General features: G+C 44.4%; 1 protein-coding gene and 1 pseudogene across 4 annotated transcripts in view; one reads left to right on the top strand and one right to left on the bottom strand.

Annotated features, from left to right (window-relative positions):
• STX8 (syntaxin 8) overlaps window positions 1-21,483 on the bottom strand; it is a 249,653-nt gene that overhangs the window by 173,841 nt on the left and 54,329 nt on the right. For all 3 annotated transcript variants that reach the window (XM_082605555.1, XM_082605557.1, XM_082605556.1), the window contains one exon: window positions 9,286-9,378. In XM_082605555.1, coding sequence (XP_082461681.1) covers window positions 9,286-9,378 — 93 coding nt within the window. The remainder of the gene's footprint in view (window positions 1-9,285; window positions 9,379-21,483) is intronic.
• On the top strand, window positions 18,041-18,792 carry LOC309794219 (ADP-ribosylation factor 1-like; annotated as a pseudogene). The gene has a single exon. The product of its transcript is annotated as an ADP-ribosylation factor 1-like (transcript).

The raw sequence follows: 21,483 nt of genomic DNA, 5'->3' as shown, positions 1-21,483 counted from the left end.
CACCTCTTTCAGAAACTGACTGGAGGAAGCAGAGGGGTAGTAAAGACAGGTAAGATGGACAAAGGAGTTCACAAGCCTGATGTAATAAGTGTATATGAAGCCCCGTCTCCCCAAACTGGTGACTACTCATTCTCCTCAGGCACACAGAGGGGTGACTCGCCACCACGGTTACTAATCCTCAGAGGAGATGTTAGCAAGTTCAGAAAAACCAGTATCATATAGAACATAGTTCTCTGACCCTTAGGCAGCTCAATGAGAAAATCAACAATAAAAAGATGGTTTAAGGGCTTCCCTGGTGGTACAGTGGTTGAGAGTCCGCCTGCCGATGCAGGGGACGCAGGTTCGCGCCCTGGTCCAGGAAGATCCCACATTCCGCGGAGCGGCTGGGCCCGTGAGCCGTGGCCGCTGAGCCTGCGCGTCCGGAGCCTGCGCTCCGCAACGGGAGAGGCCACAACAGTGAGAGGCCCGCATACCACCAAAAAAAAAAAAAAGAAGATGGTTTAAGGTAGTCATTTCAGTTACAAGCTAAGTACGTACTAGGGATGCCATATACAACATGATACTTAGCACCGCTGTGCACTGTATATGAAAGGTGTTAGGAGAGTAGATCTTAAGAGTTCTCATCAGAAGGAAAAGATATTTTTTTCCCTGCTTCCTTAATGTTGCATCTCTCTGACATGACGAATGTTCACTAAACCTACTGTGGTAATCGTTTCATGATGAATGTAACTCAAGTCATTACGTTGTGCACCTAAAACTCATACAGTGCTGTATGCCAATTATATCTCAATAAAAGTGGAAAAATATTTTAGAAGATGGTTTAAAAAACATGTTTGGAAATTTAGAAACAATGAGTTAAAAAGCAAAATCAATGGCAATTATAAAATGTAATAGAGTAAATTAAAATAACAGCACTAAATATCAGTATCTGTGGAGGGTAAAAGTGGCATTTGAAGGAGGATGGACACAGGCTTTCGTATATTTGAAAAGAAATGGTATTAATTAGCATGGAGCCACAGTGCTGTTCAAAATTACTGTTAACAGGGAACTTCCTGGCTGTCCAGTGGTTACGACTCCATGCCCTTACTGCTGAGGGCCTGAGGTTCAATCCATGGTCGGGGAACTAAAATCCCACAAGCCGGGCTTCCCTGGTGGCGCAGTGGTTGAGAATCTGCCTGCCAATGTAGGAGACACGGGTTTGAGCCCTTGTCTGGGAAGGTTCCACATGCCGTGGAGCAACTAGGCCCGTGTGCCACAACTACTGAGCCTGCGCGTCTGGAGCCTGTGCTCCGCAACAAGAGAGGCTGCAACAGTAAGAGGCCCGCGCACCGTGGTGAAGACTGGACCCCTCTCGCTGCAACTAGAGAAAGCCCTCGCGCAGAAACGAAGACCCAACACAGCCAAAAATAAATAAATAAATAAATAAATAAAATTAAAATCCCACAAGCCGCATGGTGTGGCCAAAAAAAAAAAAAAAGAAAAGAAAATGACTGTTAACATAACTGTTTCTTGACTCAGACTGTTGATTGTCCTTCCCAGGAAAATATAAATTCTCCGTAATTTTCAGGGCTTACTAGGTACTCACGCTGTGAAGCATCCCAGCCCTGCTCTGAACCCCTCCCTCTGTAATTTCATCTTGGAACGTCTGCCTCATCACCCACCCTACCAGCGACAAAAGCCTTCTTCGTATTTCTCAAACTTGCAAGGCTCTCCGCAGCCTCTGAAGCCTCACATGAAAGGTCCTGGCACTACCTGGAATGCTTCACCTGCCCTCCCCCCTTCCCTGGCCCACCTTGGCCCACGTCCTGTAACCTCAGCCACCAACTGAACCCAGACCTCTCTGCCATCCCCTGCCCGGGCAGCCTGGTCTCTGCCTTGACAGCACATCCCACGATGTGAGAAAACACCTTGATCTGGGGGAGTGTTCGTTTCATGTCTGTCTCTCCCAGCTAGACTTCAGCACAGTAAGGGAAGGGCTCTGGTTTTGAGTTGTAATTGTTGCTTTTCGATATAAAAGGGCCATACACACAGCTGGTACTCAGTCAACATCTGCTGAATGAATAAACGCCCCACTACCAATGTACTTATTTCTTCTCCCTAAAAGTGGCTAAACTCTCAGTTTAGATGCATTAACTGCTACGGGACAATGCAAACAGTATAGAGATAGAGCTGTATCTCCCTTTTTAAAAGTAAATTACACAGACGAAATTACAGGATTGATAAAGTAGAAAACTGAGTAATTTTACATAACAGATGACACCAACCCTATGGATGTTTAGGTCACTGTATAGATAGGTCGAAGGTCACACCTACACAGTGACTCCCACCTTCCCCTCCAGCCTGCTAACAGTTCTCATCTCCCCGGCTGTCTGGACTCTGGGATCAGTGCCCTCCTCCCACGTTTCTCAACCGTGTTACCCTCCTTTCCATATAAGGGCCTTTGCATACGCTGTTCCCTCTGTGAGAAATGGTCTTTTAAATCTCAGTACATAGATCATGTCCTTGGGGAAGGCTTTCCTAATCCTAATCCACGTCAGGGTCCTCTGTTCTATGTTGTAATGGCGCCCTGTACGTCTCTAACTGGGCATCTGTGCACTTAGCTGTCTAACGTCTGCCTCTCCCTCTAGAACAGAGGGCAGAAACCGAGTCTCACCACAGCTGACTGATACGTGGGTTCTAGCACAGAGCTGAGCGTATAGTCGGCACTCGGTATTTGCTGAATGAAGAGAGAATGTACTAAGGAAGGAAAAATATTACTCTGGATTTTGGGACAGACCTCACTAGGCTTAATGAGGCCTCTTTTTATTAGGAACAAAAGATGATTTAATCCAGATAAAGTTACGGAGCCAATGAGTAAAACGTGCACATTTGTGTACAGATGGGCTACGGCTGCCGCTGCTTCTGCACAGCAGGAGGGTTTACAGCGCCTCCAAGTGACCAGAGGGCAGCAGAGATGGCCGTAGGTCGGGGCGACTGAGTGCAGTTCTTCCCAAAGATGAAGAGATGGCAGGGGGCGGGGGAGGGGAGCGACCTCACAAGCTCCTCTCCATCCTAAGAGTCCCTGAGACTAAGGAACTCACAAATCTCTTTATGAATGAAATGCAGGCTTGAGAAGCCACTCCACGAATCCCAGCAGCTGAATGAAATCTCAATAAAGGAAATCTGAACCCAGATCAGCACAGCCACTTGGAGAAAACCGTTCCCCACCAGACAGGTATGTGTCTATATCCCAAAGCTGGGGGCGGGGCGGGCCGCGGTCAGGCTCCCTCGCCAATTCATAAAAGCCTGCTTGGTCCATAAAGTGCCTGATGGCACAGAGACATGCGCTCCAAGTCCTAGGCTCAGCTCTCCTGGGATAGAGCTCTGGGCAGTGGGATCAGGGTGTGGCCCTGCTCACTTACCACTTGCCAAGCAGTACCACAAACTCCCTGGACCTCAAACCACTGTACATTTCTTTTAAAGGAAAGCAGTTTCTGTCTGTCTTCCTTCCTCCAAAGGGCAAGCATATTGAAATTCTGGGGGTGCAGCATCAGACATCATCCCCGCCACAACCACCATCTGACACACTGGCAGAGCTGGGAGGCCTTGTTTCAGCACATCTTCTGATCCCTGAGCTCGGCTAGTCTGTGATCTCACCATCGGGAGGGCCAAGTGGAGAAGGTGCCTGTGTTACATCACAGAGCACCGAACCAGGACAAGGCCCAAAATGAAGTACTCTACAGCGCCCCTGGCTTGAACAAATCGTCTTCTTACAACGGTGTTTCCCAACTGTCAGCATTTCAAGTGCCCCGCCCCCTTCATAACTTTCTGCCGTGCTCATGTTTCACCTGCACCATTTTTGCTCAATGTTTTTCTTCTTATCAACTCACTATCATTTTCCTGCTCACACAAGTTAACTGAGTAAGTAGATTCTGTAGTGCTGTGAAATCAGATTTCAAATGCTAGTCACTTTTATTCCTACCACACATTATGTTTTAATAGTTGCTTTTTTTTTTTTTTTTTTTTTTTTGCGGTACCCAGGCCTCTCACTGCTGTGGCCTCTCCCGTTGTGGAGCACAGGCTCCGGATGCGCAGGCTCAGCGGCCATGGCTCACGGGCCCAGCCGCTCTGCGGCATGTGGGATCTTCCCGGACCGGGGCACAAACCCATGTCCCCTGCATCGGCAGGCGGACTCCCAACCACTGTGCCACCAGGGAAGCCCAATAGTTGCATATTTTAAGTTTAAACTGCTTCTCTCCATACTACCTCAAATCAGCTGGCCTACTGGACTCTGGGAAATTCTGACACCAGATATTCCTCAAAGAGATTCTTTCGCCCAAATGCCCACACATTTCACCAGTACAAGACTAAAGTCTGCAATTAAATTCTGTTATTAAAGTGCTACGCAGTTTGAGAGGTTGACTGGGGTACTAGAACTGCAAACTTCCTTCTGAGAAGCCCGCTTCAAAGAAAGCTCCTCAAGAGGGAAGAGTAGTCAGACACATGAAGGAGTCAATACATGTTTTCTAGGGTAAGAGGGTTAACCTGAGTTCACTGACAACTGACAAAAAGACAGTGATTACCTACATTAGTTTCCTGTTGCTGTTCTAACAAATGATTACACTTAGTGGCTTAAAACAATACACAATCACTCCCTTATAGTTTTGGAGATCAGAAGTCCAAAATCAGTTTCACTCAACTGAAATCAAGGTGTCCCTCCAGATGCTCTAGGGGAGAGTTCATTTCCTGGCCTTTTCTAGCTTCTAGAGCTGTCTTCCCTGCATCCCTTGGCCCGTGGCCCCTGCCTCTATCTTTGAAGCCAGTATCATAGCACCTTGCTTCAGTCATCACATGGCCGCGCTTCCATGTCAAAGCTCTCTCGGCCTCTTTCATGTGGGGTCTTAGTTCCCAGACCACGGATTGAACCCACACCCCCTGCAGTGGAAGTGCAGAGTCTTAACCACTGGACTGCTGGGTAAGTCCCTTGGCCTCCCCCTTTGAGAAGGACACCTGTGGTTACATTTAGGCCCCAACCACATAATCCAGGATAAGCTCTCCGTCTCAAGATCCTCAACGGATTAACACGACTGCCAAGTCCCTTGTGTCATAAAAGGAAACACAGATTCCAGAGATCAGGATGTGGGTATCTTTGGGGGCTATTACTCAGCCTGCCACATTACTTTCAACATGAAAATGCAGCTAGGAGCTCTAACAGACCCTTACAATGGTAATTCACTGATGTGTACGCGAAATCTTTGATCATTTTGTCTAGCTCTTTCAAAGGACACCCTGGTCTCCTCAATCCCAGTACTTATGCGTCGGTAGAGACGAGTGGCCTTCCTTGTCACTGTGGGTTCTTCCAGAAAGCAAGGAAAGGTTTAAAGATTGACAGAGAAACATCGAAAGGACTGGCCGAATTTGGGATATTTGAACATTAAAAAGAATGGGGAGGACCAGCACACACTGGCAGAGGTTAATGACAGTCTGTTCCTGGTGCTGTTTCCTCCCTCAGAACCGGGCCTCTGTGGTTCTTCTCAGGGCTGACTTCAAAGCTTGGCCAATGCCCAAATCAGGTCTCAGAAGTATCTACACTTCAGTCAAGTCAGTCCCATTCATTTTGTTTTAGTGTTCCTTCCCAAAGGCCTTGTCCTCTTGAGCATGAGCTTTAAGGGATTTTTCAGTAAAACTGTATCACAGCTGCACTTTGGAACAGCATCTGGGCAGTCAGCCTGACACGAACCCTTTGCCCCCAGCCATCCGTACGGTTCACTGTGAACTGTGGTCCCATGGGGCAATCTCCCTGCCTCGGCCCTCCACCCACCCCTCTTCTCCTGCATCCCCCCACCTTCACCAGCTGTCAACCCCCCAAATCCATTAAACCTGCAGGTCTCCCATCACCCGCCTTTTCACTGAACTGCCAATCCTCTTCCTCATTAGGCTTGGTCACTGGCATAGGAACAGGGTAATTACTGGTGTGGGCCAAGCCCTTTTTAACTCTCTATGAGAAGATTCCTACAGTGATGATAATTCGACCCTTTGGCTTTGTGGTTATGCCCTCAGTACCATGTATTGTATTTTGTTAGTAAGGTCTGGATACTTGATTCCAAAAATGGCCTGGCTGGCCATTATCTTAGCCTATTGTTTCTCTCATTTAGTGAAAACCAAAAGAATAACTCAGTAGGTCAATAAACCAAGTAGAGATATTTACAACCAAAAGTGGAAACCTTCTCCCGGGTCCCAGACGCCTCATTATGTACTCGGGTCACAGTAAAAATCCAGATGGGGCTGCAAGCCTGTTCTCAACACCTCTAGACATAATGGCCTTCTTGACTTTGACAAAAGGAATAAAGGCTGATCACAGTCCTAGCAGGGATATCATTTTTATCCTCAGAGAGCCTCTCTGTTCCTATCAAAGAAAATGGCTGACTCTGCCCTATTTCTGAGGAGCAAATGTGCACAACAGAAAACCACCAGCATAGCTGCAATCTCAGTGGGAGGCCACCACAGAGAAAACCCAGCTTATTTTGGCAAGTCATGGAAAAATACCTCATGTTTGTCTATGTACACATATATGCATCCGGGTCTGGAACGGAGATGAGGACCGGGGAGGCACGGAGGAAGAGGTGAAAAGGATGGGGGTAAAACGTGTGATGGGAAGAGAGAATCTCCGTGACTAGGATAGCAGATGTGTAATATGTAACCAGGCGAGTGGTCTGTGCATGGGTGGGCTTTCCGTCTGTCATGTGAGCATCCGAGAGGCAAGGGAAAAGTACAGTACTAAATACATTCCCTCAGCGTATTCAACAGGGGCACTGGTTCCCAAACCTGGCAGCCTACTGAAATCATCTGGGGAGCTTTAAAAAAGTATTGATGCTTGGACAGAACAGCACCCCCACCCCCACCCCAGAGACATCTACATCCTAGAACCTGAGAATGTTAGGTTGCACGGCCAAAGGGCATTAGGTTGCAGATGGATTAGGGTTGCTAAATCAGTTGACCTTAAATAGGAACACTATTCTGGATTATCCGGGTGAGCCTAACATAATCACAAAGGTCCTTAAAACAGGAAGAGGGAGACAGAAGCTAGAGGTCAGTGATGCCATGTGAGAAGGACTCAATCCACCATTGCTGGCTTTGAAGGTGGAGAAGGGGGTCACAAGCCAAGGAATGCAGGCAGCCTCTAGACACTGGAAAAGGCAAGGAAATTAATTCTCCCCCAGAGCCTCCAGAAAGGGATGCAGCCCTTCCAACACCTGGTTTTAGCCCAGTGAGACCCACAGCAGACTTCAGAGCTCCAGAACTATGAGAAGGGGGTTGCACTGTCTGAAGCCGCTAAGTTTGTGGTAATGCGTTACAGCAACAACAGAAAACCAGCTCAGGTACGGCCTGGGCTTTGGAGGCTGAGAAGGTCCTCAGGTGATTCTAATAGGCAGCAAAGTATGGTGGCTACTGAACAAGACAAGGACATGCCAGTGTGATTGCTTATGCAAGAAAATGCACGGAGACTTCATCCGGGAAATCAGCAAGTCACCTCACCAAAGTAGGCACCATCCATGCTTGACCACGGACCACGGTTACTAGACATGGCTTATCTGAGCACATCACAGGATGGACGTGCTTTACAGTGTGTGGCTAGCATCCTTTCTAGACTGACCCACTCAACAGGCTAAGTTTCCTTGGGATAAAAGAACAATTATACCTATGACAGGCAGATTTCCTACAGAGCTAATTTTCTTATGAATACTGTCTTTCAAGGAAGGAACTGGTCAATAACTGAGTTAGATGCAAATACATGAATTAGTACATTCACATCAGCACTATCAGGAAAGGACTGAATTGTCCTCCCCCCTGTCCTTAAACCATTAAGAACCTCTGTTAGGATGGTAAAGCTAGAGGGTTTCTCCATTTGCTTTGGTGATCTATTTATTTATGACAGAAGGCAGATGGATAGAATTAACTTTTATATTCATTTATGACAGATGAGTGGAATAGTACTGTGGCAACACATGAACTCAGTCTTTGTAGAGATGAAGAAAAGTGGGACTTGTACAACCTGACAGGTGCAGCGCCCCTTTGGAGCAAGCACGTGCCTACTCCCAGGGCTCCAATGCTCACCCATACAGGGTAACCTTTCTTGAAAGCCGTTCCACCATGAGCCTCCATGATACCATGACCAAAAGCTGAAACCTTTTACTTTTTACTTTTCTCTCCCCATTTTGTCTTCCTTGGAGAGGAAGCTAGTGTGAGATTTCATTTCTATCCCTTACAACTGAGGTGACGTTACAGGGTCCCTCGGCCACTCTGGGCTTCACCTCTAACAGCAATAACATCACCTTCACAGTGCTATGCGCTGATTAAATGAAATGGCACAGATTAAAGGGCTTAGCACCTAGCAGGGGCCTTCGATAAACACTCGCCTCACTGAAACTCAACTATTCTTCTGCTTCCACCCAGCACCTCTCTGCTGAAGCTGCTCACATCTCTTCCCTTTGGTCCTCTCCTCTCACCGAGCTCTAGTACCTTATCTCCCACTGTCCACTCGACGCTGTGACTCGGATTCCTCACTGGCATCTCTCATTGGATGGGTCCAAACCGGACTTAGGATCTCCACTCACAAACCAGCGACGCCCCCCCACATTCCCCCGACAGGGTCCATGCGGTAAAAGCACCATCAGTCCCCTGCTTCCATCCCCTCTTCTCCACTCCTACTGCTGCATCTTCCATTCATGCCCCTGTACCCTCAACTGCATACCTCAAGCACAAGAGCCATCTGGGTAGGCTCCTGCCTAAAAGCTCCGTCTCTCCCAAGCCATCCTGCTTGTGGGTTTGCAAACTAATCTTTCTCCAGGCAGGTTTGTCACATTAAGCCCTGAATAAAAAAATCTTCAAGTATTTTTTTGCCCTGCAGCCTGGTATTTATGACAGAAGAGGAGCCAACGCCCCCCCCCCACGGTGTGTAGAGGACAACTCAGTGTGCCCTGCCTCTGCGCTGGTGTAGGACGCATTGAGCCACTTCACCCCGTGACCACATAAGGAGAGCCCACAGGATAAACAGATCACAAAACAAAGCATTTTTAAAAGCAGCTACAGAAAACTGGACATTTTTAAACCAAATTTCTTTTCCTAGTGTTTAGTAACTTAAATCTGCCACAAACCACCCTCAATTGCATTAAACAATCAATATAAAAATCCATTGACGTTTAACTACTTCAGGTGTTTTGTAATATTAAAATCATTTAACAATTACACAAGCCTTTAGCATTTATATTAAAGGGCAAATCTGGTCAATTTCAGACGTGTTCTTACCATTTTGTTCATTCAGTTCATTCCCAATTTCCTGCCCCATTTGTTTCTGGCGACTTATGATCGAGGAAAGGGCATCAAGGCCTGCGTCCTGTTCTGAAAGAAAAAGTGAGACAATTAACTCATTAAAAACCAAAGGAAAACAATTTAAAGTCTAGAAATAGACACAATTCAATATATGATCAAAGTAACATTTGAAATCAGTCAGGAAAAGAGAAAATAGTTAACATTATTGGAACAATTGGAACAAAATTAAAAAGTTAAACACTTATAACCCTCAGACCTTAAACTAAAATGATTTCCAGATGAATTACATTTTAAACATTACAAATGAATGTAAGATGTGACTATATAACCATTTAAACATTCTGATACTTGATACATAAAGAGCATGTACAAATCAATGAGAAAGACTTAATCTTCCAGTTTTTTAAATGGGCAAAGGATATAGATAGGAAATGCACAAAAGAATAAAAAAGGAAAACAAAAGCTCTGACATCACTAATTTTTTAAAAATATCAACAAAAAACAATACTGGGGTGTTTTTTTTTCTGACTTATCAGATTTGTAAGCATTAAAAAGAATGCTAACACCCAGGGTTAAGTAAAGTGTGAAGAAGCTCTAAGTGCTAAGTCACATCTTTCTAGAGAGCAAATCGTGCCTACCTCTTGATCAATTCTATGTCTAGGAAATGTGTGCAACAAAACATCTGGATGGTATGCCATGATGTATATACAAGGATACTCCTTGAAACACTGCTTCCTTTGCTGCTTTCCAATTTATCGTCTCTCAGCTCCAAGTTCACCCTTTTTTGACTGCTCTGTGAAAATGGATCTGGGTCCTTTAAATAATTTTTCCTTTGCCAGCTTTGGCGATGGAGGAGACTGCAGAGATACTGCAGGGGAAACGGGTTTTGCTTCCTGGCTCCAGTGCCGTCCTGACAGACTGCTGCCATGCTGACAGCTCCTTTGGTGTGCAGTGGCCAACAGCACCCCAAGGCCAGCAACATCTCCCAACACACCCCCTCCTTGGGCAGTTTCGGAATAGAGGGCCTCCAGTTAGACGCCTCCCTGTGCACTGTATTCTCTAGTACCCTAAGGACCGATCTCCAGGCAGCGCCGCCAGCTCGGCACCACAGCGACTTCTCTGAAATCCAGTGAATCCCAGCTGTGCCCTCTTCAACTTGATCTGCACCTCAACCCTGGGGATACTGCTGTGGGCGCTCTGTCTCCACAGGGGAGCGACTACACCTTCTACCTGCTATTTCTGTCTCTTTACTTCCTGCTGGCTAACCCCTCATTACTCTAACCCCGTTATAGTTAATAATTCCGTACACTACATTTTCCATGTTCAAATTTCTTTCTCCTGATTGGACCCAGATGGATACATTTATAATACTGAAAAATTAGAAACAACCTAATGCCCAAACACAGGGATTTGTTTAAAAACAGAGTATAGGGACTTCCCTGGCAGTCCAGTGGTTAGGACTCCACGCTTCCACTGCCAGGGGGGCCGGGTTCAATCCCTGATCGGGGAACTAAGATCCCACTATGCCATGCAGTGAGGCCAAAACAAACAAGCGAAACACAGAATACAGCCATAGAGTAAAACACTACATGGCCGTGAAAAGTGATATTGTACAGGTATATTTTGATTTCAAAAGAAGTTCATGATACGTTATTGGGTTAAAAAAAAAGCAGAATACAAAACAATGTATAGTAAAATAGCATTTTTGTCTTTTTTTTTTTTTTTTTTTTTTTTGCGGTACGTGGGCCTCTCACTGTTGTGGCCTCTTGCGTGGCAGAGCACAGGCTCCGGACGCGCAGGCTCTGCAGCCATGGCTCACGGGCCTAGCCGCTCTGCGGCATGTGGGATCTTCCCAGACTGGGGCACAAACCCGTGTCCCCTGCATCAGCAGGCGGACTCTCAATCACTGCACCACCAGGGAAGCCCGCATTTTTGCTTTTAAAAAATGTGTTACCTTTCTAAATTTTTGAAAATTTAAAAAGAACTCAAGTTACTCAAGATCCTTTATTTAAAAAAAATTTTTTTTAAACTCTAGACAGTCCCAATCTCTTTATAAATACTTTTTCCCTTTGCTTGCAGGTGCATCAGAAAGAACATTCCAAGGCTGAGTCTAACGACTCTTTCCACCAAGCACTCTGCTGGGTGAGGGTAACATGCCATTCGTGGCTCCACTTGTTGATGTTTTTTTTTTATGTCTGTTTCACATGAAGGGCTATCTACAAAAGCAGAAATCATAAAGGTATTCTTGCCCCGGATCACATTAACATCTCCTTATATAGTTTTTCCTAGTCTTTTTATGGAATTAAGCCATTACACAACTTGTTAATTCATCTGGAATTTATTTAAACTAATGGTGTACAGTAAGGACCCCTTAGTAACGATTTTTTGACACTACATGCTCTTTTAACTGTACAAATGACCTGCTGTCTCTAGGGATCATTCCAAGGGACCATTTTATAGCAAAATCACTTTATAATGAGGTCCTTTTGGTCTTTAGTAACAACCTCTTGGATGGCCTCCAAGAAAAATCTATCATCAACCTAGTGCTGCTATAGGATGACCGATGTTACAGTAAAATTCCAAATGCATCCCCCAAATAAACTATATATATTGTAGAACTGATGGTCAAGTGTCAATGCGAATTAAAAGGTAAAACAATATAAAAAGAGAAAAGGAGATTCCTCTATGGTTTTCAATTAGGAAAAAAATCATTAAAGTCCTGAAGTTGCTTTACCTAGTATAGACATAGATTATGAAGGAAAAACACCTATGTTACACTTTTCACTTAACCTTGACTCATTATCTGACTTAACTACCTAAAGGTTATCTTGCTAATACAAAACGGAAAGAGGCCTAAAAATTCTGCTCTACTTAAATCATTTCTATAAGAACTTAGTATCTCCTCGCTATGTTTAAGTGCTACAATAAATTTTCATCCTATAATTCAGAAACACAGAAGGTCCAGACAACAGAGATGCTGTGTATGTAATAATATTGATGACTTGAGCTTCTACAAGTCTTTAAATTTTTATTGGAGTTGATTTATAATGTTTAGTTTTTGTTGTACAGCAAAGTGAATCTGTTATACATATACATATATCTACTCCTTTTTAGGTTTTTTTTTTTTTGCGGTACGCAGGCCTCTCACTGTTGTGGCCTCTCCTGTTGCAGGGCACAGGCTCCGGACATACAGGCTCAGCAGCCATGGCTCACGGGCCCAGCCGTTCCGTGGCATGTGGGATCCTCCCAGACCGGGGCACGAACCCGTGTCCCCTGCATCGGCAGGCGGACTCTCAACCACTGAGTCACCAGGGAAGCCCCTTTTTAGACTTCTTTTCCCATATAGGTCATTACAGAGTATTGAGTAGAGTTCCCTGTGCCATACAGTAGGTTGTTATTAGCTATCTATTTTACATACAGTAGTGCCTATATGTCAATCCCAATCTCCCAACTTATCACTCCCTTTCCCCCTTGGTAACCATAAATTTGTTACAGTTTGTTATCTGTAACTATTTGCTTTGTAAATAAGTTCATTTGTACCATTTTCTGAGCTTCTACAAGTCTTAAAGCAGCATTTCTAAGGGGAGGCAGTGTGGTCATCTTAGAGCCAGTGAACAAAATAAAATGTTGCTACTTGCAAAAATATCAACGATTATCAAGACCCATGCAGACAGCCATCCAGAACCATGTAAAACTACTACGATGTTGTAATCACAGCTCATTACTATAATCTATCCTACCTTATCAATACCCTAAATCACGATATCACAATAGATCATTTGCAACATACCATACTTTATTAATCATTCTTCAATTTTATAATGGTATTGACTTTAAAAACTGGATGACCACTGCACTACATAGAATAACGGCCCCCTAAAGATGTTCACATCCTAATCCCGGGAACCTGTGAATATATGACCTTACATGGCAAAAGCAACTCTGCAGATGTGATTAAGGGTAAGGAATTTGAGATGGGAGATGACTCTGGATTATCCAGGTGGGCCCAGTTTAATCACATGAGTCCTTAAAAACAGAGAATCTTTCCCAGCTGTGGTCAGAGGGAGGTATGAAGAAGGGTCAGAGAGATGCAACTTGCTGGCATTGAAGACTAAAGAAGGTGTCCAGGAGCCAAAAGATGTGGGTAGCCTCTAAAAGCTGGAAAAGGCAAGGGAATGAATTCTCCCCTGGAGCCTCCAGAAGAGAACCCAGCCCTGCCAACACCTTGGATCGTAGCCCAGTAGCATCTGTATGGAACTTCTGAGCTACAGAACTATAAGATAATAAACTTGTATTTTAAGTCCCTAAGTCTGTGATAATTTATTATAGCAGCAGTAGAAAACCAATACAATCATTTTTTGAAAAATCGCTTCAGAATAGTTAGGTGTTTGACTACTTCCTATCTTAAGACATGCAGAAAAACCATCTTCTAACTAAATACCATGTAATTGTGGGAGGACAATCTGGTGGCTGTAGATTAAAAATAAAGGGACAGTCATCATAATGTATTCTTGTCGAAAGTAACAGACGTCATTCTGATCAAGCCACTAAATCTAACTACCAATTTACAGAAAATATGTGGACAGAGGAACACATTAAACAATGTGTGTGGATACAAATAGCAATTCTAGATAGTGGGAAACTATAGGGCAAATGCCCTTGTTTCGTCAACAAAGAAACAGCAAAGAAAAAAAGAGTTGGCAAAGGCACCTACCTACTAAAGAAACTTAAGGGGGCTTCCCTGGTGGCGCAGTGGTTGAGGGTCCGCCTGCTGATGCAGGGGACACGGGTTTGTGTCCCGGTCCGGGAAGATCCCATATGCCGTGGCGCGGCTGGGCCCGTGAGCCATGGCCGCTGAGCCTGCACGTCCGGAGCCTGTGCTCCACAGTGGGAGAGGCCACAACAGTGAGAGGCCCATGTACCACAAAAAATAAAAATAAAAAACCCACAAAACTTAAGGGACATAACAATTAGTTGCAATGTACAGACCATATTCAGATCCTGAATTGAACAACCTGAAAAAAAATCCCATCATGGGACAATCAGGGAAATCATATATCCAGTCAGTGTTCAGATTAAGAATTGTTAACTTATTAAGGGTAATAATGGCATGGTGGTTATCTTTTTGGTTTTTAAAAACAGTCCTTATCTTTTGCAGACATGCTTTAGAGTTATATTCTGGAATATTCACCAATGAAATTGTACAATGTCTAGGATTTGCTTCAAAAACAATCCAGGGATGGGTAGGTGGGTAGACATATAGATGAAACGAGATGGGCTATGGGTTGATAATTGCTGAAACAAGTGATGGGTAAGACAGAATCATTATCTTACTTTCTCCACTTTCATATGTTTGAAACTGTCAAAAGCAACAAGTTACCAACATTTTAACAAGTAAATAAAACCAAGGAACATTCTTAAGAACTGCAACTTCAGGACCCTGACTGAGCACATGACAAGAGCCCCAAGGGCTGGGGCTGTGTCTTCTTTTCCTATGTTTTTGCCCAACTGGTTCAGAGCCCAACTGGTGGTACAGAACAAGTATTTAATAAAGGTGTTTAAGCCAAGGAATGACCACAGAAGACTCTCTAGGTCTGTAGACAGAAGAAATACAATCTCTGCTACATATATACGGAAGGACTTCTCGTTAATACTAGACAGCTCTCTGAGTTTAGGTAATAGAAAAAGTAGCTGATGCTGTGTTGTCCAGTGCCCAGATGGAAATTCCCACATTTGATATATAGGAGCTCTCCTTGAAGAAGGGGAAGTAGATGAGGTCAAGCTGGGTAAAGATAATCACTACATTGGAAAGACTCTTAGAGCAAGTTCTAGGAACAGATGTTTTTAAGATCTGGGGGGAAGGAATCTTGATCTGTGACAGCTGCAAGAAAGGTTATCTTGAAAAATCTGTGAGGTTATGATTGCAAGTGTTCAAAGATGAGTTGCTTAGATGTGCCAGGGTACAACGCAGCCCGGCCAGCCACCTTCCCCACCGCTATTTCTATGAAAATACTTAGAGACCTAAGAACACAGAAACCCAGAACTAATGCACAACTTTCTGCTAGAATCTAGAAAGAACGTCTATAGACTACGGTAAGAATAGTTGGAGCTAATTAAGAAGCCCCAGCAACAGAGACCTCCTGCGTAGAGGTAGAACAATTCTCCAGTGTTTACCACCCGCCAGCTGACTCAGAAACAAGGGTCTGTACAGACCAAAAAAGCACCTTCCCTTGTTTTAGCGCAGGGATTTTTTTTTTTTTTTTTTTTTTGGCCGCAACCCACAGCTTACAGGATCTTAGTTCCCTGACCAGGGATTGAACCCCAGGCCCCAGCAGTGGAAGTGCCAGGTCCTCACTACCGGACCGCCAGGGAATTCCCTCACAGGGATTTTTGAGGTGATCCAGTTATTGTCATCACCTCACCCATCTTCTGCTGAACGCCCATTTGCGCCTCAAATTATGGCTTAGGTAGCACAGAAGCTGAGGCCGGCTAACTGGCTGTAACGAGGCCTAGCTTCCGGGTCAGGGGAGGAAGGCATTCATTGCCTCGAGTCTAAGCTCTACCAAAAAACTGTTATTCAGGATGATCTTCCAAGTGTTTTCTAAAGGTCAACGAAAGTACAGAAAGGCTAACAGATTCCACGGGCAAAAGGGAAGTTAGAAGCAACCCTTTGTGGTTGTGTATTTTTTTTTCCAGTGCGGGACCTGGCCAGGAAGCAAAGCCATGGTAACCTCAGCGCATCACCAAGGTTCCTGGGGCAGAGAAAGGACGAATGAGGGTTTCGTGTAAAAATGACTTCCATTTTTGTGTTTATCCCTGAAAAACAGCTTGCTAGGAAATCAAGGAAGGGGGGGTGGGAATAGAGCATTTCAAAACACAAAGGGAGGAGTAGAAAAACATCCTGATCTATAATATATGCTGCTCCTCTCCCTCCATTCCTTTACTTCCCCCCCACCAAACCCCAAAAGCCAGCCGGCTTCCAAAGGGTGGGCATCTCACTAAGGATGCTCTCGGTTTTGGAGACAATACAAACACTGGCACGCGGCGTCCTCTCACACCTAGCCTACAGCAATCTCTGGATGAGGCACCTCCTCAGGGGCAGGGATACTTTTCCTGACTGAAAAGTTTTTCTTGGCAAAAAGCAACAATGTCCAGAAAATTCATCAGTATTGGCTAGTAAGATACTCCTTTCAAGGACCATGAATCCTGAAAAGTAAAATCTGCCTTGTTCTAAATTTCTTCACTTTACTTCAGAAAACGGGTGAAATATGTAGAGTTAAAGAGACATGGGAGGAACAGTGCTTCATTCACTAGATAATTTCACTGTGAAAAGGGAGTTCAAAACAGAGTTAGACTTCTGCTTCTGGCCAAGAGGGACGGACAGGGACCAGATTTACTTCTGGCCCCAAGCAACTGGAGAACAAAACACAAAACCACAGGCAAAAATATACAAAACAACAGTTTCAAGATGCAGACATCAGGAAATGAAGGACAGTGGTCCCTGAGACATGGGAAACAGATGAGATGAACTCTCTGCCCCACACCATCACCTTGAGAGAGTTCCCAGGCTATGGTGTGGGGAAGGCAGATCCGAGGTAGAGCCCAGCAGTCTCCCCGAATTGAGAAGAATCCGAGAAACAGTTCCAGGTGGCTACAGTCGTAGGGCACAGTACCAGAGAGCTGCAGAGAGAGAAAATGCTGGAGATTTGCACAGGGTCCACCCTGAGACTTCAGGTGAGTGTTGATCAGGGCAAGTGTGTGAGGAAGTTAAGGCTGGGGAAAGAACCACCTGAAAGCCTTAGAAGGAATAACTCTCTGAGCTCACAGGAATTGCACACATAATTCCTATCCCTTCCCACCAGGTCACCTCATAATTCAAAGGGCATCAGAGAGGGCATGCAGAATGGCTCTGGCACAGGAGTGAGGGAAATCACCTCTTGACTGGAGTCTGCAAACATTTTCTATAAAGGGCCAGAGAGCAAATACTTCAGGCTTTCTGGTTCATATGGTCTCCAGTGCAGCTACCCAACCCTGCCATTGTCACAGTTTCCTGTGACATCCATAACTAATAAATGAATGAGCATTGTTGTGTTTCCATAAAACTTTATTTATGGACACTAAACTCTGAATATTATACAGTCTTTACAAGTCATGAAATATTTCCATAAAACTTTATTTATGGACACTAAACTTTGAATATTATACAGTCTTTACAAGTCATGAAATATTCTTTGACTCTTTTCAACCATTAAAAAATGGAAAAGCCATTTTTACCTTGCAGACCATACAAAAACAGGTGGTGGGCCAGATGTGGCCCATAGGTCATGGTTTGCTGACCCTCACTCTAAAATAAACACTGCTCTGGTCCACCTGACAAAGCAAGACCCAAATAACTGTATCCCAGCAAAAAAAAAAAATCTCAAGAATATTTTTAGAGAGAAATATCTAGTAACTGAACAAAGAAAAACTCACATCTGGCTTTCAAGTGAATATTTCCTCCATAAGATTAGAAACAAGGCAAGGATGTCTACTCTCATAATTCCTACATTGTACTGGAGGTTGTAGCAAGTGTAATAAGAAAGAAAAAAGGCATCCAGATTGAAATGAAGAAGTAAAACTACACCAATTAAAAGACAAAGACAGTCAGAGTGGATCAAAAAACAAGAGTCAACTATATGTGGTCTATAAGAACCTCACTTTAAATATAAAGAAATATATGGATTAAAAGTAAATGGATGGCGTGGGAGCGAAAACAACGCCTGCCTTCGAGCAGCAGCTGTGCCACGGCCGCCAAGGGTTTCTGTGCCCAGTGTTGCTCCCACCAGTCTACAGCACAGGGCATATCTTTGCAAACCTCTTCAAGGGCCTTTTTGGCAAAAAAGAAACGCCCATACTCATGGTGGGCCTAGATGCTGCGTGAAAGACCACCATCCTGCACAAACTGAAGCTGGGTGAAATCGTGACCACCATTCCCACTACAGGCTTCAACGTGGAAACCGTGGAATACAAGCACATCAGCTTCACTGTGTGCGACGTGGGCAGCCAGGACAAGATCCAGCCTCTGTGTGCCACTCCTTCCAGAACACACAAGGTCTCACCTTTGTGGTTGGTAGCAAAGACAGGGAGCATGTGAATGAGGCCCGAGCGGAGCTTATGAGGATGCTGGCAGAAGATGCGCTCAGGGATGCCATTCTGCTCGTGTTGGCTAACAAACAGGACCTCCCCAATGCCATGAATGCAGCTGAGGTCACGGACAAGCTGGGTCTACACTCTGAGGCACAGGAACTGGTACATTCGGGTCACCTGTGCCACCAGTGGGGATGGGCTCTATGAGGGACTGGACTGGCTGTCCAATCAGCTCTAGAACCAGAAGTGAGCTGTACTCCTCTCTCCTCCCCATTCACTCCCTCCTTCTGCCCTCGCTTTACTCTCATGTGGCAAATGTGCCCCTGGGGTGTGAGTGCCAGAAGCTGTCTCCATGGTCAGCCACAGTGTGCTTCACCATGCTGTAAATGTGCAGACGCTGCCTGCAACTGGGTTTTTATTTAATCTAAATAGTTCTTGTTTCCAATGAGGCAGTTTCTGGTACTCCTAATGCAATATTACTCAGTTTTTTTTTTTTTTATTGTTAAAAGAAAATCAACCCACTGTTTAGTACTGAGAAGGGATTTTAGGCACACGGGTCATCCAGGAGTCGCTGTTTCAGATGAGTTGGATGCTCCTCCTCTTGGGCTTTAGATCTGTGTTGAGATCCATTTTGGTGGTTGGTTTTTAACCCAAACTTGGTGCATTTTTTAAAATAGTTACAAGATAAGGAGCACACCTGAACACAGAAGGGAGAAATGTGCCTAGTGTAGGTTCTGTAGTAATGGCCTGAGTCCAGTCCACCGGTGGTCTACCTCCTACTGGGAATGTGAAATGGGGCAGAACCAGCCATGATCCATTCTGCATGGTCACAGTAAGGTCCCTGTGATTTGATTTGTCTCGGATCATCCCACACCACATAGCATTTGTGCTTACATGGCCGCCCAGGAGATGGGCTGGAGGCTGCAGCCACTTCTCTCAGACCCCTTGGAGGAAACCCAGCCTTTCTTGGGTCAGCATGGGCACTTTGGCTGGAATGCTCTGGTTGGAGCAGGAGCCCTGCAGTCTCCTTGCTTGCCTGCTCCGGGCTCTCTGGGGTCCCACCAGCATGAGCACAGGTGGTCATCCTTGAACCCCAGCCCCTCGGAGCCCCTGTCTACATGTGCTTTCACTCCCTTGGCCTGCAAGGGTCAGATTTGCCATCGAAAATAACCTCTACTTTTTTCTTTTGTATTTTGATAAACACTAAAGAAGCTGGAGCTGTTAACCTTTACCTTGGGGAAAACCTCAGAACTGGTTTATGTGGTGTTGCTGAACCTCTTACTGCTTTCAATACACAATTAGTAATCAACTGTTTTGTATACTTGTTTTCAGTTTTCATTTTGACAAACAAGCACTGTAGTTACAGCTATTAGAATAAAATCTCTTAACTATTAAAAGAATAAAAGTAAACAGATGGAGAAAGATAAACCATACTAACAGTCATCAAAAGAAAGCAGGAGTTGCCATATTAATTTCAGACAGAGCAGACTTCAAAGCAAGTAAAGTTATCAGGGGTAAAGAGTATTACATAATGATAAGGGGGTCAATTCTCCAAAATGATGTAACAATCCTTAATGTGTATGCACCTAACAGAGCAAACTACATGAGACGAAAAACTGATAGAGATGCAAGGAGGAAGAGATAAATCCACTATCATAGTTGGAGACTTCTACACCCCTCTTATCAGAAATGGACAGATCTAGCAGGCATAGTTAAACTCAACACCACTATCAATCAACTGGATGTACTGGACATCTACAGACTGTTTTATCCAACAACAGCAGAATACACATTTTTCTCAAGCTCACATGGAACATTCACCAAGATAGACCACATTCTTGGCCATAAAACATACCTTAATAAATTTAAAAGAACAGAAATCATACAGTTCTGCTCTTGGAATACAATGGAATTGAACTAGAAATCAACAACAGAAAGATAGCTGGAAAATCCCTAAATACATAGACGTTAAACAACATATTTCTAAATAACACATGATCAAAGAAGTCTCAAAAGAACTTTTAAAATATTTTGAAATGAAAATGAAAACACAACTTATCAAAATTTATGATACAACAAAAGCAGTGCATAGAGGAGAATTTATAGCAGCAAATGCATATATTAGACAAAAAGAAAGATCTAAGATCAATAGTCTAAGTTCCCACCTCAGGAAACTAGAAAAAGAAGAGCAAATTAAATCCAAAATAAGCAGAAGGAAAGAAATATTAAGAATTAGAGCAGAAATCAATGACACTGAAAACAGGAAATCAAGAGAGAAAAAAAATCAATGAAACCAAAGCTGGTTCTCTGAAAAGATCAATAACTTCAATAAGCCTCTGGTCAGGCCAACTATGAAAAAAAAAGGACACAAACAACTAAAATCAGAAATGAAAAAGTAAGCAGAAACACGTCATTGTAAATAGCAGTGATGTCCACTTTTTCGTTCCTGGCAACTTTTTAAAATTAATTTTTATTGGAGTATAGTTGATTTAAAATGATTTCCTGGATACACCAGGAAACTCAGACACCAGCATCTCCACCACTTGCAGGGGCGGTGTGTGTGTGGGGGGGTGTCTGTCTACAGAGAAGCTCCCTGGAGAATGCAACAGGAACAGTACCATAAAATTTACAGTAAAAAAGGAACAGAGGCAGACAGTTGATTTTGCACAGGTATATGCAAGCACTTCAAACCATCCACTCTTCTCAAACCCTGGCATGCCAACTGTCCATCACAGCACCTTTAAAAGCAGAGGCACAAACATCACAAGCGTTTGACCATAGGGCTGTGTGGTTCTGGTTTTTATGAGAAAGCCATCTTTAATATACAGGGTTGGGCTTCCCTGGTGGCGCAGTGGTTGAGAGTCCGCCTGCGGATGCAGTGGACGCGGGTTCGTGCCCCGGTCTGGGAAGATCCCACATGCCGCGGAGCGGCTGGGCCCGTGAGCCATGGCCACTGAGCCTGCGTGTCCGGAGCCTGTGCTCTGCAGTGGGAGAGACCACAACAGTGAGAGGCCCGCGTACCATCAAAACAAACAAACAAACAAATAT

Source organism: Mesoplodon mirus (genome assembly GCF_964341445.2).
Source record: "Mesoplodon mirus genome assembly, chromosome: 18".
NCBI lineage: Eukaryota > Metazoa > Chordata > Mammalia > Artiodactyla > Ziphiidae > Mesoplodon > Mesoplodon mirus.
This window is presented reverse-complemented; position numbering and strand designations above follow the sequence as displayed.